The sequence below is a fragment of the Somniosus microcephalus genome, chromosome 8 (genome assembly GCF_052327205.1).
Source record: "Somniosus microcephalus isolate GS21.2 chromosome 8, FLI_Smic_1.0, whole genome shotgun sequence".
Lineage (NCBI taxonomy): Eukaryota > Metazoa > Chordata > Chondrichthyes > Squaliformes > Somniosidae > Somniosus > Somniosus microcephalus.
This window is the reverse complement of record NC_140994.1, coordinates 46,844,307-46,861,118: the sequence shown is the minus strand read 5'-3', so window position 1 is coordinate 46,861,118 and position 16,812 is coordinate 46,844,307. Positions and strand designations below refer to the sequence as shown.

General features: G+C 45.4%; 1 protein-coding gene across 1 annotated transcript in view; it reads right to left on the bottom strand.

The window, feature by feature from the left end:
- The window catches only part of ptprea (protein tyrosine phosphatase receptor type Ea), a 355,733-nt gene that overhangs the window by 54,546 nt on the left and 284,375 nt on the right, over window positions 1-16,812 (bottom strand). The window contains exons 4-5 of the mRNA XM_085994684.1: window positions 5,286-5,371; window positions 376-448 (exon numbers count right to left, since the gene is read on the bottom strand). Coding sequence (XP_085850810.1) covers window positions 376-448; window positions 5,286-5,367 — 155 coding nt within the window. The 5' untranslated portion in view covers window positions 5,368-5,371. The remainder of the gene's footprint in view (window positions 1-375; window positions 449-5,285; window positions 5,372-16,812) is intronic.

Sequence of the window (16,812 nt, the reverse complement as noted above, 5' to 3'; positions counted from 1 at the left end):
TTTTAATTAAAATGTTGATCCATTTGGATAAAAAGTTCCTTTTTTTGCTGGATCTGCATGCGCAGGAGAATGCCAGATGATGTAAACAGAAGTACTAAACTTGTTTGTCACTACTGCAGGGCTATTAGAAAATGATTTGCAGAAGACTGCGAGCAAATTGTCTTCACCGTATACTTCATAAGTCTCAAAAATAACTTGTTAATGTTTTACAATGGGATGCTTTGTATGAGCATTACACAAGTCATGTTACATGCGGTTACATTTAGATTACATACAAAATCTCTTAGCCTGTAAGATGCTAAATATTTTCTGTCAGATACATATTTTCATAAATTATAATTAAAAAGAAACATTAAAAAAAATCTGAAGCCTTACCTGAAATAAAGAACAGCTCCAATAAAAATCAAAATTGCCAGTGGCACGATGACATATATGGGAGTATACAGATCTGAATAAAGTAGAGAAAATAATTTTGAAAAGGAGCACAGACTCATTAAAACCATACACTGAGTTTTCAATAACTGCAGAAATTTGAACATGGTCCAAACTTTGTGGTTTGAGGTTAGTGCGATTATTTGTTTATCTTTTCCCAATTTGTTCCTCTCCAGAAGACACCAACTGCCACTGGGCTACAGGAACCCTCTGGTACCATGGTCACATGGCTATTCCTCATGTGCGAGTTCAGTCAGTGGATATTGGCAGGCTTTTTAAAAATTCATTCAAGGGATGTGGGCGTCGCTGGCAAGGCCAGCATTTATTGCCCATTCCTAATTTGGTTGCAGAGTGCAACATAGTTGGCCCTCACCTTGTCCAATTCACAAATGTATGCACTCCAGCAGAGATCGCCAGATAGCAATCAGGAGTAGGAACCCTGCCGTATATTTCTTTCCCCTCTGGTCTGTGGACACTGAGACCACTTATAGTATCCCTGCTCCTTCCCAGGTTGAGATCAGCTAACGCAGCTCAGAGGAAGGGCTGAACTTGGGTGGGGGTGATTTTCTTCTTGCTACCACCCTGTTTTTCAGTGGGAATGGGACGGTAGCAAGCCAAAAAAAATCACAAAAAAGATTTACTGCCAACTTTCCGTCATCTTTATGCTTGATGTGGTTTTGCAGGGAGCCTTAAGACAGGCGACCACTCGAAACAGGCGGGAGCCTCTTCAATACATTTAAACTGGGGTCCTATAACACTTTTAAGGACCTCAATGCAATTTTAGTCTGTCAATGCGCAGCGCATGCTCCGCGCACGCTCCACGCAGTGGAACCGAACATAGAGCGACCTAACCAGTGGTCCTTCATGTGAGTCTGTTGAATGAATATGGGGATCCAGGAGGAGCAGTAATCATTCCTCCTGCTGCTGGTCCCTCCGCAGCCCCTCCCAAGGATATCGCCCAAGTCCCCTCCTCCTTCCCGAGAGGCTGCCGGAACACTTGCCCTCCCCCGATTGGCGAGCTGCCTATCAGCGCTCGTTTAGTGCTGGAAACTCGCTGTTTTTATTATAATGAAGCCAATCGCCAATATCTATTGGTTATCCCACTGGCAACATCAGGCAGGTGTGATCACCCCACCCCATGTCCACCAAATCGAAAACCACCCCAGGAACTTTATGGCGCAGTATCCCATCCCATGGTGCATTTGCCCACTGTGCGATCAGACTTGGTCAGCGTATTTTATTTAGGGGATTATCTACCACTGTTCTGGAATACACAGTCAATAAACCTTTGATTTATGAGCGTTTTATATTATAAAGGATTATTTTTGTAACTATTTTTGGAAAGCGGTTTTGAAACAATGGTAAAGCATTCTGTTATGTGATATGCTCCTCATATACTGATGAAAATAAGAAAGACAATACAAACTCCCTTTGTATCTAATGCATAAATATTACTGTCATTCACAGAGGACAAAACTTATCTATTTGCACTGATTAATGTGAGCACAACACTACAATACTCTACTCTCTTAATGTCCCTGGTTTGAATATGAACACTAAGGAATATAAATGAACAATGTTGTAGGAACAAACTCTCAGAGGAGAAAATTAACATCCTGGTTTGGGGGCGGTACTGAAGCATGCTGTGGAATGTATATAGTGCATATAGCAACATGTTCACTGTAAAGGAAATACAATAGTGATACACAACACAGATGGAAATGGTTCCTATACAAAGTGCAATTAGTTATAGTATACCGTAATACTTTAGAAATGGAATTGTGAGCTGGATTGCTCAGATTAGAATATCAGAGTTGGTTCAGGATGGGAGTCGTTGAAACTCAAAATTGCATTCTGTTATAAATAGGACTTTATTATTTCTCCATCACAAATTGTAACAAACCAAAAGTATACGAACCCAAGAAGAGCCAGAAGGATCATTTTGTTAGCTTGCTGTACATTGTAAATTCAATTCTTTTTAAAAGTTATTTCCTTAACAATGACTGTTTCCACCAATGGCCTGTTTTATAATGTATTTACCAACTAAAGTTATCAAACAACTTTGTACAGCTGACTGTGTGTGTTTTCTTTTAGTGCAAGAGCATTTGAGAGTGTTTTGGCCGCCTCCAGTTGTAGTGAAGAATATTGTTGACATAAATAGCCCACATGCCACCAGTAAGCATCTGCTTGGTAGATAATGAAACGACATGCCAGGACACGCTAGATCAGCATTCACAGATTGCAGCTGTACAGCAGCATGGGCCAATTGCAGGCACAACCTTCAGTTTCTAACCTCCCTTGTGGAGGACCCAGAGGGTACATTTGTTGTTTACACATTGTTGTTATACTAAATATGGGGCAATCATAGGCACTGGCATCTACTATAAGGAACCTTCCCCTGTATAGTACCTAGCAGTTACGTTCAGAGGGCCAATATGGACTTATTTTATGTTCCTTCCAGTCGGAAGGACTGTCAGATCAGGCATGTTTATTTTGTACAATACTGACTCCTTATTTTCTTAATCAAAGTTGTGTCTTGTTATCCATTCACTAGTTTGTGTTGCTTGCCACAAATGCAAATGATGAAGAGGCTGCTCCGCCAGGCTGGCTGGATGAACAGCAGCTTGTTCTATCTGCTATTTCTTTGGGCTCAAAGAACAGCAGTGAAAAGGTGACATTCTCACAACAGCAATTTCAATCAACGGCAATTTTGTTTACTTGGAAAATTCCTGCTTGCTTTGAAAAAAATCTGATTGGAATAATTTTCTTCCAATAAAATACAAAGACCAGAATTGAGCAAAATTAATTTGAAAAAATATAAATTTGTACCCTCTAAATATTGACAAACCATCAATAGCAACGGTTATCGAACTTATTAAAAAAACATTCAAAATGGTGGCTTAAAAAAAAGACCTCAAACATGAATATGTTATTGTAAGCCATAAATGTGTGGGTACTCCAAATTTGCATACTTTAGTTTTTAGAATACACAAATGAAAAATAGTCACAGCATTCAGCATTTGGGGGTTAGTTTCAGTGAGTTAACATCATTTTAAATTATTGTTTAAGGTACAATCTCAGGTGCACAAATGAGGTTCGAGGAGACCCGATTTGGGCCTTGAACTACATCGACATAGAGAAGGCACTTGCTGGAGCAGGCTGCGCAGGTAAGTGCTGGAAGTCCCTGCTAGCACCGCAACAGCCCACAGGTAAGTGATCGGTGGCCAGGTGTAGGACTGATCAGCGGCCGGGAAGGGGGGGAGCAAATGAGATCGGTGGCCAGGGCCAGGTCCTGGAGGTCGTGTGTCGGGGGGTGTGGGGGGAGGGAGGTCAGCGGGGAGGGAGATTGGTGGCCCAGGCCAGGTCCTGGAGGTCGTGTGTCGGGGGGTGTGGGGGGAGGGAGGTCTGCGGGGAGGGAGATTGGTGGCCCGGGCCAGGTCCTGGAGGTCATGTGTCGGGGGGTGTGGGGGGGAGGTCGGTCAACGGGGAGGGAAATTGGTGGCCCAGGCCAGGTCCTGGAGGTCGTGTGTCAGGGGGTGTGGGGGGAGGGAGGTCAACGGGGAGGGAGATTGGTGGCCCGGGCCAGGTCTTGGAGGTCGTGTGTTGGGGGTGTGTGGGGGGAGGGAGGTCAGCGGGGAGGGAGATTGGTGACTCAGGCCAGGTCCTGGAGGTCGTGTATCGGGGGGTGTGGGGGGAGGGAGGTCTGCGGGGAGGGAGATTGGTGGCCCAGGCCAGGTCCTGGAGGTCGTGTGTCGGGGGGTGTGGGGGGAGGGAGGTCAACGGGGAGGGAGATTGGTGGCCCAGGCCAGGTCCTGGAGGTCGTGTGTCGGGGGGTGTGGGGGGAGGGAGGTCAACGGGGAGGGAGATTGGTGGCCCGGGCCAGGTCTTGGAGGTTGTGGGTCAGAGATCTCAGGGCTGGGAGCAGCAGTGATCGGGATGGTGCTTTGCAGGTAAGTAACTTAACTTTTTTCCAGGCAATATTTAGGGTCGGTTTCCTGACGTGCAGCCAGCACTGGCGCTGGCTGCGTCAGGGCAAACCAATGTTGCTGTGGGAACCTGAAGCAGACGTTAGGCCTCTTATTTACATATGCAAATGGCCTAACGCCCGCTTCTTGCATGGATAAAGGACAGCGATGTTTGTCCTTACCCAATATGGTGGTTTAAGAGAATGGATCACTCATTAATTTTTTTTTGACAGCTGGTTGTCCTCTATGTTGTCAATTCAATACCATCAAATTGTGGAAGTGAAAAGTAAATGCACTTGTATTGAAATAAATTGGAAGTGTAAGTTCCCGCCTTCGGCAGAGACTGCCAGTGAAGTGTCATTTACCCTTTACAAAGTTCAATTTATTCTCCACCATTCCTGTGGGTTAAATGATCTGATAATGTGTTCATGGTGAATTTATGGGTAGATTTTAGCTGTGTGATGGGAGGGCATGGCACAAATTCAATTGCTGTGGTTGTCACGGCCCACACGACTCTCCATCCGTTAACATTGCACGGAGCTCTGTGCTGGGAGCATTAAATCGTGGAACTTACAACACAGTGAAAGAGACTGGCTTACTTTTCCTGTTAAACAGGCCGTGTATTCATTAAGATGTATTTGGCAAACCTGTTTTGATTAGTTTAAAAACACACCATATACCATAAATCACTTTGAAATATCACTGGTATGTGGCCATTATAATTATAATAACACTGCTATTCTGGCTCTTGTCTTTGTCCAAACTTTCTCTTTATGCCCCTATAAAAGTCTTGTTATGCACAGTAAGGCTCCAAACAACAGATTTTAATGATCCCCTAAGTAGTACCACTCCAATAAACATGGACAACATCAGAGCCACATTACTTACGTTTAGAGTTAGCAGGTGATTTTGTTGAGTTTGGGGGTGTTGACAAATGTAAACTTATATCTTCAGATATATTACTCATCATGGCACTGCAAGAGCAGAGAAAAGAGTTATTCCAACATAGCAAGAACCTCAGTGGAATTTGTCTTAAAAACAAATACGTAGTAACATTTATGTAACTAGGGCATGGTTCTGTTAACTCCAAATATTATAGAGTAAATTATGTGATAACTAGCTCATCTATAGTGGCTATGTATTTTCCAGGTCACAGCAGCAAACATACTCCTGCATTACTGTCATCTGACATGATATAACTGGTAACTGCTGTACCACCTTGGCCAAGGTTAAAACACAAGTCTATTTTTTGCTGTACTTTATGAGGTGGAGGTATTAGTTATTAAGGTCATTAAGGTCTTTAATTATGTTTTATCATCAGCAAAACAAACACAAGAACTCTCTCCCTAATTTCACCACCTTCCCTGCCCTATGTGGAATTCAGACTTGGAAAACGGTAGGAACCCTACCTCAAGCAATCATAAAATCTTACAGCACAGAAGGAGGCCATTTGACCCATCGTGCCTGTGCCGGCTCTTTGAAAGAGCTGTCCAATTTAGTGCCACACCCCAGCTTTTCCCCCATAACCCTGAAAATTAGTTCTCTTCAAGTACATGTCGAATTGCCTTTTGAAATTTCCTATGGAATCTGATTCCACCACCCTTTCAGGTAGTGTGTTCCAGATCTTAACAACCCTCTGTGTGAAAACATTTCTCCTCATTTCCCCTCTGGATCTTTAGCCAATTATTTTAAATCTATGACCTTTGGTTACCGACCCACTTGCCAGAGGAAACCGTTTCTCCCTACTTGCTCTATCAAAGCCCCTCATAATTTTGAATACAGTACCTCTATTAGGCTTCCCCTTAACCTTCTCTACTTTAAGGAGAACAATCCCAGCTTCTCCAATCTCTTCACATAACTAAAGTCCCTCATTCCTGGTATCATCCTGGTAAACTTCCTCTGTACCCTCTCCAAGGCCTTGACATCCTTCCTAAAGTGTGATGCCTAGAATTTTACACAATACTCCAGCTGAGGCCTAACCAGTGATTTGTAAAGGTTTAGCATGACTTCCTTGTTTTTGTATTCAATGCCCCTATTTACAAAGCCAAGTATCCCATACGCTTTCTTATCAACTTGTCCCACCACCTTCAAATATTTGTGAATATGCACCCCCAGGTCCCTCTGCTCTTGCACCCCCCTCAAAATACTACTATTTAGATTATACTGCCTCTCCATGTTGTTCCTCCTAAAGTGCATCACTTCACACTTATCCACATTAAATTGCATCTGCCATGTGTCTGCCCATTTCACCAGAGTGTCTATGTCCTCCTGAAGTCTGCTACTGTCCTCCTCACTATTTACTACGTTGCCAAATTTTTGTATCATCCGCAAACTTCAAAATTTGACTCCTTATACCCAAGTTCAGGTCATTTATATATAACAACAAAATCAATCATGTGACAAGGCAACCGTCATTTTTGGAATGCCAATCATGTTGGATACTTGTGGAGTCTGGTTAATTCCATGACAATATTTACAGTGGTTACATTAACAGTTGGAGTGAGCTACAGGCAGTGCTGTAATCTCAGGATTCAGGTGTAGTTCGCAAACTACTCGCACATGTTTTATAATAGCAGCGTCCAACACTCAGTCTGTGGGCCTGATTCAGCTAATGGGCTCCTTTTAATCTGGCATGTGAATCCTCTGCCAGTTCTTTCTTTTGTTACATGCTTGTACACAAAGCTAATTTCAATCTTGGCTCAGCTTCAGTCGTATAAATTTTTCAGGTCTGGAGTAGGAGAAGCCCTGATCTGTCTGAGGCTGAACCACGCTGTTCACAACCTTGGTGTCATACTTGACCCTGAAATGAGCTCCCGACCATATATCAGTGGCATAACTCAGACCGCCTATTTCCACCTCTGTAACATCGCCCGTCTCCACCCCACCTCAGCTCATTTGCTGCTGAAACCCTCATCCATACCTTTGTTACCTCTAGACTTGACTATTCCAATGCACTCCTGGCTGGCCTCCCACGTTCTACCCTACATAAACTTGAGAGGTCATTCAAAACTCTGCTGCCTGTGTCCTAGATTGCACCAAGTCCCGTTCACCCATCACCCCTGTGCTCGCTGACCTACATTGGCTCCCAGTTAAGCAACGCCTCAATTTCAAAAGTCTCATCCTTGTTTTCAAATCCTTCCATGGCCTTGCCCCACCCTATCTCTGCAATCTCCTTCAGCCCCACAATACCCCTCCCGCCCCACCCCCACCCCAGATATCTGCGCTCTTGAGCATCCCTGATTATAATCGCTCAACCATTGGTGGCCGTGCCTTCTGTTGCCTAGGCCCTAAGCTCTGGAATTCCCTGCTTAAACTTCTCCACCTCGCTACGTCTCTTTCCTCCTTTAAGACGCTCCTTAAAACCTACCTCTTTGATCAAGCTTTTGGATATCTGCCTTAATTTCTCCTTATGTGGCTCGGTGTCAAATTTCTTTTAATTCTCCTGTGAAGCACCTTGGGACGTTTTACTATGTTAAAGGTGCTATATAAATACAAGTTGTTGTTGTTATTGATTGGTGGATTTAGACCAATCAAGGACCAGTCTTTATACTCGAATCAGCAATTGGCCGTCACCAGTTTTCCAGATTCAAGGAATTTAAATAGCTGACTCTAAACAATGGAATAAAGGTTTGTGAGGCTCCAGCAGATGTACTTGCACAAGGCAAAGATTAAAATGTCATTGTCACTACTAATAGAAGGAAGATGACAAAATCCACATTTGCAACACTGCATTGTCTGTGGGCCTGCAGTAGATGGCAGACCTGAGCAAGATTCAGTCACAGAGAGGATTATGGGGCAGTGGTCAACTGCGTGACACTGAAATCCACACACCGGTAAAAACTGACTGCAACAACTTCTGGGCCATCCTTAGCAAGTTTCCAATGTTACCAGCAATTTTCTCATTCCAGCTTTCATGATTATCTCTGCTCTGTCCACACCAAACCAAATCACAAGGAATTCGACAATACCTGGGAAAAGGAAATAGACCATTATACCCATATAGAACCAGAAATGTTTCAATCTTTCAGTATCGCCCCTGCAAGTAAATGAGAAGACAATACACTGAAGAACAATGCAACTGACCTGGCCCAGCCAATTACTGCTGCTGAAATCTGGTTGAGGTTAAAAAGCATGCAAGAGAAAGCCCCAGGAGAAGATGACATCGCTAAATGTATGCACATTGCAACACCCGATAAGATGATGGACATGACAGATGAGACCTTCACCAAGTCGTTAGTGCTGGGCTACTTCCCAAGACAGTGAAAATCAGCTATGGTTACAATGGTCCACAAACTAGGCTATCTTCCCACATCACAACAGTGACTCCACTTCAAAAATACTTCATTGGCTGTAAAGCGCCTTGAGACGTCCGGTGGTTGTGAAAGGCGCTATACAAATGTAAGTCTTTCTTTATCTGGGAGAGCTGTTGGAAAGAGTCTTCAGATAACATCTCCAACATCAACTTAAGGCATTGACTTCTACAGACCAAGCAGGGTTCAGGGCAGGAAGTACCAGTGACAACTTGCTATGACTTTCAGAGCACGTTCTCCAAACTTTTTACAAGAACATTGGTGGTGTCCCTGGTTGTGGAAAAGGCTTTTGACAAGATTTGACCCAATGGGCTACCAATATGCCATCTCTCGGCTTTACATCCCCAGTCAGCTGATTCCATGGATATCGAATTTTCTGGCAGGGCGCACAATTGTTACTGGAGTGGGCAGAGCAATTGCTACCAGGTTTTGCCCAATGGCAGGACTTTCCAGGGCTCTGTTCTCAGCCTACTCTTGTTCCTCATTTACGTCAATGACATTTCACCACTCAAACAAATGATTTGGCCTTCTCACAGCTTGCTGAGAGAAAATTGTTCCGCTGGTGGGAGCCTGGGACAAGGTGACATAACCTGAAAATCAGAGCCAGGTCATTCAGGACAGAAGTTAGGAAACGCTTCTTCACACAAAGGGTGGTGGAAGTGTGGAACTTTCTCCCACAAAAAGCAGTAAATGCTAGCTGAATTAATAATTTTGAATCTGAGATCGATAGATTTTGCTAGTCAAGGGTATTGAGGGATATGGAGCAAAAGCGGGTAAATGGAAGTCAGGATACAGATCAGCCATGATCTCATTGAATGGCAGAACAGGCTAGAGGGGCTGAATGGCCTACTCCAGTTCCTATGTTCCTACATCACCATTTGCGTCTTATCCATGAGCTCGGAAATAGCATCAGAAAAACATTAGAGATGCCAGGATGACTTAGAAGAGTGGGAGTTTTTGTGTATAAGGGGTTCTCGCAATTTTATGTATGGGATCTTCCATTTTTTGTGGATGGGCTGTCGCATATTTTTATGTATGGGGCTTCTCGCATCTTTATGTTTGGTGTCTTCATTTTTTTACGTGGGGAAAGAAATGAAAGGAAGAGCCTGCATTTGTATAAAGCCTTTCATGTCCTCAGATTAGTTCAAAGCATTTTTTTAATACGGGGGTTGAAATTTTTGCCATTGAGACTCATCTCTCTGTACAATCATATGCAGCCCATTCACTAGTTCTGAGATGCGAATCCAGCTCCCAGCTCCAAGTGTTGAACATCCTTATACTATGACATTCTCTGAACCACAGACCAATTGTCATTCCATATCTAATAATAGTAATACCTATGCACACATCTAGTGTCATAATGCAAAGGCATCAGTAGATGACTAGAGATGGGCAGCTCATTCTCATTAGATCCTCAGAAACTTTCCACATATTTCAGAAAATAATAGCAGCACCTTCTCAAGAGTGTAAAATAACTTTTAAAGAAATCAATCCATCCATATCTGGTAAATGACATTTCTCTAAAATTATGTCCATCACACAGACAGTTAAAAATAATTACAGACAAGGGGGGAAAAATTCAGTATCGCCCCGTTTGGGGCGCCATTATCGGCCGTGCGCAAAGTTTAGCGCCTGGCGCTAATTATTGCCTCCGACGGGAAACTTGCCCTTTATCGCCCCTGGAGTTGATTGGAGTGCTAAATCAGGTGTTTCACACCTGTCTTAAGGCGCAAAGGCCAAGGAGCGAGGCGCTTCCTCAGAGCGCTGGCGAAGCTCATGTGATGTCAGTCAGCAATGGAACACAGACACACTGGCACCGTCCAATTCTTAAAGGGGAGTTCTGACGCATGGTCATCGATTGAAAACGTTGACTCTGTTTCTCTCTTCACAGATGCTGCTTGACCTGCTGAGTTTCTCCAGCATTTTCTGTTTTTATCTTAAAGGGGAGGGTTGATCTTGCTCTCCATCCACATCCTGCTCATTGCAGCCTTGAATCTCGGCCTGGAGAGACCTGTACATCAAATCTGCTGGAAAGAACAATGGAGAGAACCAGGGAAAGAGCTCATAATGCAGCCCCCATAGTCTCTTCTAAATCGATACAAGGAAGGGCAAATCAAAATCAACCTGCAAAGTGCTGCTCAGTACCCAAAACTCCTTCACAAAGCGTTGAATCTCTCCAGAAGTCTCTCTCTCTCTCAGAATGCGTGGTGCAAAAATGTTACCAACAAAAAAAGGCAGGAAGCGGTCGCCTTTAAATAGCGCTCCCCTAGTCCCTTCCTGACTGCAAAATGCTCCCCTCAACCTGTCGTTGCTAGCGGCAGGCGGTAAGGCAGGGGGCGCCACTCAATATCTGGTCCGGGGCGCTACTGGGGCGTTGCTCACTCGACTGACGTCACGATCTGCCGGCGCAGGAGATCGCGGCGGCAGTGTTTAGCGCTGCCGCAAAATGTCTAGTTAATTTCGCGAGCGGCGTAAACATTGCCGCGTCTGAACGCTAGTTGCTTTGTGCCCCATTAGCGCCCTCTTAAGGCGCTAACGGGAGGCGCAGACAAATGAATTTCTCCCCCTAGGAGTCACCATTAACTCTCCCTCTAGTCATATGCAATTGAAGATAAATACCAAGATGCTTTACAATCATTGGTGATGTAGGAACATAGGAACTGGAGTAGGATTAAAAATAGTTTAGTAAATGACAAAATACTGTAATTACCGGTATAACAGAGGTAAAACTACAGTAATTCAAAATGGCTGCCTGTGCCAGATCTATAACCTTTCAATAACTTCTTTATATCACTGTTTTATTCTTTGTTTAAGGTATAATTTTGGGTGGGATTTGTATGCTATTGATGTATGAAAAAACATTATCACCATTAAAAAAAATCTGAGATCTTGAATAACAAACCAACAATCCATTCAGACCACATCACTACCCACTTGTATTCCTCTTTCACAGGGAATGGAATAGGGTGAAATTAGAGTGCATCAACATAGAGGACAACATAAATAGGACTTTTTCCGTTGTGTCAGTTGCGTCAGCATTAACAATTCCTTATAAAACTTAAATTTCCACATTAGCCAAAGTTATCACCTCTCACCAGTGACACTGCCTTAGGATCCCAGAGATTTATATCCTCTCTTTCTGCACTGAATAGGTGAAAGGTCACCATTCCAATTCTATCCCACACAGCCTCTCTCTAGTATCTCAAAGCCTTTGCACCCATTTTTCAGTGCAGGCCTTTGCTGATGCAGCCTGTGGGAAATGCAACTGCACAATCAATTATAAATTGATAACATTCCCCAGCTGGAGAAAAAAAAGTATTAGGCCCTTTATCTGCAGCTATTGAAAACTTCAAGTACGCAGCGATTCAGTGCAAAAAAAACGCACATGTTCATGCAATATCCTTCAATGCCACAAGAGACCTCTAGTTATATTACTGGTGTCAAATAGTACAGATGTAACTTGGTAAGTGTGTGTCTGCACAGAATATGTGAATAATTTCTCTTCACTTTTAATGTATATAGAGCCCTGATCCACAAAAACATTACTCCGCCCCATCGATCAATGTTCCACTCTACAGTACAGAATTTACAAAGTGCACAGATGACATCTAATGGTGGATAATTGGCACTGCAACACGTTTTTTTTTGAAAGTCAGCATGTCTATTGTGTTGCTTGGGGGTCAATTTCAGGAGTGATGGTATACAAGTCTGCACCTGCGATGTCTCAGTGAGCTCCTGATTCCAGCCATGCCACCGTGGGCAGCTGTCAAATGGAGACAAGCAATCACCCTACAGGAAGAAAGCAAGTCCGGCCTAGACTTTCTCATTGGCATTATTTTAACACTGGCACTAAACTATTTTGCGGTTGCTGGCAGTAAAAGAACACAAACAAATGTCTACGTTGATGGGGCAAGGACTCTATTTTAATAGAATTATTTCATTTGCTGTGTGGAAGTTGGGATAGTGCTACCTCCATATTCTATTCCTTTTTCCTGGACAGCAAGATTAGGAGAGGAAACAGCACTGAATCCCAAAGGAGACAACGTTGCACAACTCATGGAACTGTGCCCAGCAAGGAGCCAATGCCTTCAGGAGAGAAGGAAGGGAAGGAAGATTGTTGGAAAATAAAAGGGGAGTAAAACAAGCAATCGCCTTATAAGCGGAGTAGATACGACACACTGTTACCAAGACAAACTGAAAAACAAACAGAAAATAGTAACATTAATAAAAACAGGAAACAAAAACCTAAGGCATTAAGTTATTGGCATTTTTGAATAATGAGCAAAGCCGAAAGATATGTAATGTTGGTGAGGGGCATAAAAAGAAAAGCACCGATACAAAAGTCAAATCTGAAGAGCCACTGGGCTGGATTTTGTCATTGGGGCGGGCTGGGGTCGTGTCATCCGCTTTTCGTGTTATCCACCCGATTCCAAATCGATGTGGGAGAATGATGCGATTTTCACCTAATTGGGCAATTGAGTTCCAGCGTGTGGGAACCCATGGCCCAATTAGTTTTTTCAGTCTGAAACTCGCCTCCGATGACGTCATCATTGCTGCTGCATTTAAGGTCTGCAAGAAGCCTTGCTTCTTCTGCAGACTGCCAACCTTTTGGCCATTGCTGTGAAAGGGACCTGGAGGTAAAATGAGCAGCGGGAGACCTAAGTCTGCTCCCAGATTTGATGACGTCGCCCTGCAAGCTTTGGTGGAGGGAGCAAGAGCTAGTAAGGAGCTGCTCTTCCCTTCTTCAGGGAGGAAGAAGCCTCCCCAGCAGACAAAGGCTGTGTGGATCCAGGTGTTCCAGGAAGTCAACTCATTGTCCCTCATCCGCAGAACTTGGCTTCAGTGCAGGAAGAGGTTTCATGACCTTCTGCGCACTGGAAAAGTGAGTATGACTTTGCCATCACCCTCAATCTGATCCCCATTGCCCCTCCTCGCCAGCACTCAGCTTTAGCAACCTCTTCTTCCACATCCCACTTGACACTGACATCCCTGCACCCTTACCCATTCCCTCTCTCTCTATGGTCACATTTGCCTAACTATTCGACTATGCAGCCCTCACACTCCCTATCACTGTGATGCTATGAAAACAACTTACAAAACACAGGGAGGGCCCTTGGTCTTGTCACCTCACTCCATCTTTGTCTCCTTCTAAGCATCTATGCTATGGATTCTCTACACTCACTCCTTCATTCTCACTCAAACTCCACTTGTCTCCCTCATTGCAGGGAAAGAGAGCTCACAATAAGAGGGAAAGAACGAGGAAAGGAGGAGGGCCACCCTCAGTAGCCCACCTCACCCCTTGGGAGGAAGCGGTCCTGGAGATTGTGGGACTCAAGGACGATGCGCAAGTGGGGGACGGACGGGTGCATCAGAGAAAGCTGGTGACAGAATAGTTTTCCATCTCTCTCATTGACATTGCATGAGTCGCTGATAATGATTCTGAAGCTCTAACAGATGGACTTATGATCATCTGCAATATGCAATGTGCATGTAACCTTGGCCTCACATCTCTGACTCTTTCCTTTACTCCCCCACAGGACCATCGCAAGCACCTGTCCCCACTATCCAGGAGGAACAGCCTGAGCCTCCAGACTCCTCAGAGGAAGCTGCAACCTCTGAGGGCGCAGTGTCAGCAGAATTCATCCAACCCAGCACCAGCGCAGACACTCACACCTCGGTGGGACCATCGTGAGATAGAGTAGTGTTGTCACCTGGTGTATCACAGCTCACAAGTGAGCATCAGCAGATTGTGGAGACAGGGACAGCAGTGGAGAGTCCTAGTCGGAGGGCACAGGACTCTCCCAGCTCGGCTCAGCTGCATGTCGACCCTTTGCCTCTGGGTCCATCCAGAAGAACAGCAGTGTTGGAACTCCAGGAACAGGTGCAGGAGTCTCTGGCAGGTTTTGTCTCCAGGGTTGCTGCGAGTGTGGAGCGAATGGAGGAGTCCATTGCGAACATGAGCAGAGCCTTTGTGGAGTCATTGGCGCATGAACGCAGCACCACGGAAAGGATGGCAACCTCTGTGGAAAGGATGGCTACAGTAGACGAGAGGATGGCTACAGCCATGGAGGAGCTAAGTCGCCAGAGTGTAGAAAACATGGTGAGTGCTCAGAATAGACTGACATCTCTGGTGGAGCGATGGTCAGCTATTGAACAGAGAAACCAGACCTTCATGGAAGGCCTTCTGAGTAGGACTGCCAGTGCAGATACGGGTCCCCATGGCCCCCCTGATGTGCAGCAAGGTGCTCTTAAGCCACTTGCAAGAGGTGGACCTGACCCATGAGAGGGATGTTGGTGGCAGAGAACAAGGAAGCGGGGGCTCCTCTCCAAGCGCTCACACGACCATGCCACTGCAGAGCCCTCGGTCAGAGCCCCTCCAGAGTCCTCACCCAACTGAGATTGGCGTCTCAACCCCTGCACAGCCGCAGGAGCAGCAGATTGTTGCCAAGCCCTCTTAGGTTTGCAACCCCAGAGGACACCCGCCAAAGGTGCCGAAACACGAGCAGCAAGAAAGTGAGCAAGGGGCCTCCACATCTGCTGATGCCAAGGGGGAACCACCACGTTTGAGCACGCGTAAGAGAAAGATACTGCACAAATAGTCACAAGGGTAGTCACTTGGGTGAAATGTGATGTTTAATGTTGAAAAGCCATCAGCTGATTATTGTAAATAAAAATTCTGATGGCAACTGTTGCAGTTGTGGCATGTGTCATTTCGCAAATGGGACTTCCACATTGAGGGCTTAGGATTACTTGCAATTGTCAGTATGGTGGTCAGAGTGCTAGGAATGCGCTGGTTCTTGGCCATTGTCGATGCTCTGGTAAGAAGCTGCGAGGCAAAAGTGCTTGATTGGCTAGGCTAAGCAAATCTGGCCAAGATGAGTGCGTTCCTTGCATCCTGGGCAGCAATGTTCTCGCATGCTGCTGCTGGTTGATGGGCCTCTGCAAGATATTCGTTTTCACTCTCCTCCTCCTCCTCCTCATCTGCGGAGGATATGTGAGGAGCCACTTGGTCCTCAGGAATCTGCAAGCCATGATGCTGTGCCATGTTGTGAAGTGCATAGAAACATAGAAGATAGGAGCAGGATTAGGCCATTCGGCCCCTCAAGCCTGCTCCGCCATTTAATGAGATCATGGCTGATCATCCAAATTCAGTACCCTGTCCCTGCTTTCTCCCCATATCCCTTGATCCCTTTAGCCAAGTGCCCTTTAGTGCACAACAAACCACGACAATTCTGGAGACTCTGGCTGCTGAGTACTGCAGGGCTCCACCTGATCTATCCAGGCATCTGAAGCGCATCTTCAGCAAGCCGATGGTTTGCTCGATTATGGATCTGCTGGAAATGTGGCTCGAGTTGTAGCTCTCCTCAGCTTTGTTGAATGGGCTCCTCAATGGCGTCATTAGCCACGTCTTCAGGGGATAGCCCTTGTCTCCAAGTAGCCATCCGTTAAGTTGGTCTGGCGGACTGAAGAGCGGAGGCACACTAGACTGGCGCAGTATGAAGGAGTCATGGCAACTGCCAGGGTACTTGGCACAAACATGCAAAATTTCCTTCTTGTGGTCACACACCAACTGCACGTTGAGGGAGTGGAAGCCCTTGCGGTTGACAAAAATACCTGGATTGCGATGGGGTGCCTTAAGGGCCACATGTGTGCAGTCAACGACGCCCTGCACCCTTGGAAAGCCTGACAGATTAGCTAATCCAACCGCACGCGCCATGACACTTGCTTGATCCTTGGAGAAATGGATGTGATTGTGTGCGATGGCAAAGAGCGCATCAGTTACCTGCGTGATGCAAGTAAGTGCGGCCGCCTGGGAGATGCCGCTGATGTCTGCTGCTGATCCCTGGAATGAGCCTGAAGCAAAAAAGTTGAGTGCGGTGGTGACTTTGATGGCCACTGGTAAGGGGTGTCCACCTGCTCCTCTGGGCTCCAGGTCTTGCTGCACCATTGCGCAGATGTCACCCACTACCTCTCGCGAAAGTCGGAGCCACCTTTGGTACTGCTGCTCAGTCATGTTGAGGTAGCTGATCCTCTGTCTGTAGACCCTGTTTGGGGGGTATCTCCTGCATCAACGGGCTTCCATGCACTGGCGTCTTCTGGCCTGT